The following is a 5,000-nucleotide window of genomic DNA, read 5'->3' as shown; positions in this document are numbered from 1 at the left end:
CGATTTTTCTCGTAAAAAAGCGATAATATTCCAACCGGGAAACCCTGTTTTCGTTCAAAGACTCAAAATCTAAAATGGACTCTTCTCGTGCACACGCGCACCCGTCACATTGTTCTCAGATCGACCACTATCCAAATGCGCTACTGTTTTTCAGCCATGGGCAGCAAAGTCATCATTCAACGTTCTGGCGCCTTCTGAGAGCCTATGGGAGCCGTAGGAAGTGTCACGTTACAGCAGAGATCCTTTGTTTTCAATAAAGAGAGTGTAGAAGGCTAAGAAATGGTCAGAGAGGGCACTTCCTGTACAGAATCTTCTCAGGTTTTTGCCTGCCATATGAGTTCTGTTATACTCACAGACACCATTCAAACAGTTTTAGAAACTTTAGGGTGTTTTCTATCCAAATCAAACAATTATATGCATATTCTAGTTTCTGGGCAGTAGTAATAACCAGATTAAATCGGGTACGCTTTTATCCGGATGTGAAAATACTGCCCCCTATCCTAGAGAGGTTAATAAAATAACTTGGGACCTTTGATGCAGAACTTGCTCTGAAACATGCGCGTTATGTTCCTGATTGTTAACTTCTGTCTGCAATTACATTAATAAAGGGTTTTGAATGATTTAATTAAAGATATTGTCATAATGCTAATTTCACCAATGAGCCAATGATTGACAAGGAACAAGGAAACAAACGCCAAAAACACAGTTCTGTTTCACTGTTGCTGTTAGCAACAAACAGCAGTCTGTCCACTGTTTACCTCTGTCCCTGTACATTTACATCATGTTGATTGGTCAAGAAACAGGAAGAGCGCGAACATGGGAGGGATTTTCATTTTATTTTTTTACATTTTACAAAGAAAATGTTAAATAATATTGTAAAAGTAGCGACTTGCTTATTTTAAAAAACAAACTATTACTTAAATTGTAAAAACTTGTTAGGTTACTCTGATAACAACAGAAAGTAGTCTGACAGCCAGTCAGTCAGCCAGCCAGCCAGCCAGCCAGACAGACAGACAGACAGACAGACAGACAGACAGACAGACAGACAGACAGACAGACAGACAGACAGACAGACAGACAGACAGACAGACAGACACAGCGTTAGGTACCTCTGCCCGGGGAGTGTATCCTGTAGATGGTGCTGTTGATGAGGATCTGGAAGTCTTGATTGAGAACTGTGTCTATAGAGGTGGTAGTGCATACCCTCTCTCCATCTGGGAGGAGGAGGAGGAGGGGGAGGAGAAGGGGAGGAGGAGGAGGAGAGGAGGAGGAGGAGAGGAGGAGGAGGGGAGGAGGAAAGGAGAGAAGAGAGGGTAAGAAGAGAGCAGAAGACAAAGGGATGTTGTTACTGTCAGAATAGGTTAGTGAAGATGTTGATATTTTTACACGATGGTTGTGAATCCACAACATTAACAGACCTGAAGACTTCTGTTAGTTCCTGGAGCTAATGCCTAAGCTTTAGCTCAGCAGGCTAACACAGTCTTGAGGCATGCAGGGGTGTGTGTTTATGTATGTGTGTTCACCTACCTGTGTTCAGTACAGCTGCAATAGCTACTCCAGGGTCCTCTCTCTGTATGTCTGAGAGTAGGTCTGTTACTGTCATCAACATGGGACGTAGACTGAACTGACACAACTCACTACGGGAGGGCAGGGGGAGAGACAACACTGGTCGCCCATACTTATACTGTACAGATATATCTGGAGAGGAGACGGAGAGAGGAGATGGGGGGCAGGGGTGGAGAGAGAGGAGACAGAGGGGGGTGGAGAGAGAGGAGATGGAGGGGGGTGGAGAGAGAGGAGAGGGGAGAGAGAGAGAGAGAGAGAGAGAGAGAGAGAGAGAGAAGGGGGTGGAGAAAGAGGAGATGGAGGGAGGAGGAGAGAGAGAAGAGGGGAGAGAGAGAGAAAGAGAGAGAGAAGGGGGTGGAGAGAGAGGAGATGGAGGGAGGAGGAGAGAGAGGAGACAGAGGGGGAGGAGAGAGAGAGAAGAGGGGGTGGAGAGAGAGAGATGGAGGGAGGAGGAGAGAGAGAAGAGGAGAGAGAGAGAGAGAGAGAGAGAGAGAGAGAGAGAGAGAGAGAAGAGGTGGGTGAAGAGAGAGGAGACGGAGGGGGAGGAGAGAGAGAGAAGAGGTGGGTGGAGAGAGGAGATGGAGGGAGGAGGAGAGAGAGAAGAGGGGAGGGAGAGAGAAAGAGAGAGAGAAGAGGTGGGTGAAGAGAGAGGAGACGAGGGGGAGGAGAGAGAGAGAGAGAAGAGGTGGGTGGAGAGAGGAGTTACAGTTCATATAAGGAAATCAGTCCATTGAAATATATTCATTAGGCCCTAATCTATGGATTTCACTTGACTGGGTTTTCCTCAAACAAAACACAATACTCCATAACGACTAAGCGAAAAACAGGTTTAGACATTTTTGCAAATGTATTCAAAATTAAAAACATAAGTACATTTACATAAGTATTTATAGATGCTTTGATATTTTAAATTGAATAATTAATAATAACAATTTTAGAATAAAGCTGTAACAATATTTAGAAAAAGTCAAGTGGTCTGAATACTTTCCAAATGCTCTGTGTATATATATATATATATATATATATATATATAGAGGTCATATATATAACATTCTATTGGTTGCAAGAATTCTTTGTAAAATAATTTAAATTGAAACAATTCTAATTTTGGAATCCGGCGTCGTTTTGCGTAGCAGGTCATAAACCACGTGCCGTGGAATAGGAACATCGAAAAAATCTCTTCCCAACTATGTTGCAAATATGGCACAACTGTCGGGTCCTTTTTTTTTTAATTCATCACAATTTTCTTTAACCAATTTCGGTCTTTGTCACGATCGTGTGGAGAGACGGACCAAGGCGCAGCGTGATTAAAGTTCCACATATTTATTCAAGCGAAACTTCCAAACAAAACAAAGAAACAAACAACAACCCGTGACATCAGAGGCGCTACATGCACTTAACTCAAAACAAGATCCCACAAAACACAAGTGGGGAAAAAGGCTACCTAAATATGATCCCCAATTAGAGGCAACGATTACCAGCTGCCTCTAATTGGGAACCATACCAAGCACACCAACATAGAAATATTGAACTAGAACACCCCCTAGTCACGCCCTGACCTACTACACCATAGAGAACCAAGGGATCATTCGTGTCAAGGCGTGACAGTCTTTAATGCCGACAGACAACTTCCTTACTTTCCCCCCTTCCACATGCCTCTTCCATTTTTGTGGTAATGCTGCAATTAGTTGGTTGTAATTTTGGGTAGAGCAGACATATCCATATATTTTTGTTAGCTGCATGTGTGACATAACTCCACCAGTCCTATTCATGATATAATTTACAAAGATGATACCGTTTAAGCATTTTTTCCCCAAAAAACATTTGTATTTTATTTATTTTTATCAAATCTGTATATTTCAGTTTAACCGTAATATTTGTTGTAATATTTGTTCTGTCTTTTCTGGAGGATTAAACTGAGACTGAAACCAACTTTCTAATACTGGTTTTAAAAATAGCGATATTTTGGAGATTCCCTTTTGAAATAACCTAAAGTGAGAGGTTGTAATCTGAATAAAAAGGAAAAAGACCGTTCATGAACACGGGGTGAGCCTTTCGTAATAATCTACTAGAGAACCTGTTTCGATTTAAGTCTAACTTTTTGTATGACTGAAGCCTTTAGTGAGAGGTTTTAGTGCTTTACAATGTAATAATTTCTGCCCTCCGAATTCAGAATCATTATATAAATAGGCCCGTTTAATTTTGTCTGGCTTGTCTTTCCAAATAAACTCAAAATATTATATTGAGAGGACTTCCTGTTTGTTTTCATCTTGCAAATCTCTATACCTCTCCCTGGGAGACCTGCAAACTGATCTTCAGGTCCTGGACCAATCTGGTCTGATATCCACCTCTCCCTGGGAGAACTGCAAACTGATCTTCAGGTCCTGGACCTCTCTGGTCTGATATCCACCTCTCCCTGGGAGAACTGCAAACTGATCTTCAGGTCCTGGACCTCTCTGGTCTGATATCCACCTCTCCCTGGGAGAACTGCAAACTGATCTTCAGGTCCTGGACCTCTCTGGTCTGATATCATCTTTTTTTTAGTTGAGTCCATCGGTATTTGGACAAAGCTCTTGTAACAACTGCTTGTAGAACCCTTTGTGTTCATTTCAAAGATCCTTCAGCTGTGAGGATATTTTACAGCTTGAACTGGTAGCAACACAGTTCCAGACAGGGCAGGTTGCAGGTCATATTTAAACAGCAACAAACAGCAGGAATTTAGGCTCCGCGATGGTAGGATTTAATGTGAGGGGCTCCGCGATGGTAGGATTTAATGTGAGGGGCCCCGCGATGGTAGGATTTAATGTGAGGGGCCCGCGATGGTAGGATTTAATGTGAGGGGCTCCGCGATGGTAGGATTTAATGTGAGGGGCTCCGCGATGGTAGGATTTAATGTGAGGGGGCCCGCGATGGTAGGATTTAATGTGAGGGGCTCCGCGATGGTAGGATTTAATGTGAGGGGCTCCGCAATGGTAGGATTTAATGTGAGGGGCTCCGCGATGGTAGGATTTAATGTGAGGGGCTCCGCGATGGTAGGATTTAATGTGAGGGGCTCCGCGATGGTAGGATTTAATGTGAGGGGCTCCGCGATGGTAGGATTTAATGTGAGGGGCTCCGCGATGGTAGGATTTTAATGTGAGGGGCTCCGCGATGGTAGGATTTAATGTGAGGGGCTCCGCGATGGTAGGATTTTAATGTGAGGGCTCCGCGATGGTAGGATTTTAATGTGAGGGGCTCCGCGATGGTAGGATTTAATGTGAGGGCTCCGCGATGGTAGGATTTAATGTGAGGGGCTCCGCGATGGTAGGATTTAATGTGAGGGGCTCCGCAATGGTAGGATTTTAATGTGAGGGGCTCCGCAATGGTAGGATTTAATGTGAGGGGCTCCGCGATGGTAGGATTTAATGTGAGGGGCCCCGCGATGGTAGGATTTA

The 5,000-nt window shown here is 43.8% G+C and overlaps 1 protein-coding gene across 1 annotated transcript in view; it reads right to left on the bottom strand.

Moving 5' to 3' along the window:
• The window catches only part of LOC106578227 (calcium uniporter regulatory subunit MCUb, mitochondrial), a 24,117-nt gene that overhangs the window by 4,856 nt on the left and 14,261 nt on the right, over nucleotides 1-5,000 (bottom strand). The window contains exons 3-4 of the mRNA XM_014156878.2: nucleotides 1,528-1,698; nucleotides 1,110-1,214 (exon numbers count right to left, since the gene is read on the bottom strand). Of these exons, the coding sequence (XP_014012353.1) occupies nucleotides 1,110-1,214; nucleotides 1,528-1,698 (276 nt within the window). The remainder of the gene's footprint in view (nucleotides 1-1,109; nucleotides 1,215-1,527; nucleotides 1,699-5,000) is intronic.

Source organism: Salmo salar, unplaced genomic scaffold (assembly GCF_905237065.1).
Source record: "Salmo salar unplaced genomic scaffold, Ssal_v3.1, whole genome shotgun sequence".
NCBI lineage: Eukaryota > Metazoa > Chordata > Actinopteri > Salmoniformes > Salmonidae > Salmo > Salmo salar.
Note: the sequence above shows the minus strand (reverse complement) of the source record. Positions and strands in the feature narration are given on the sequence as shown.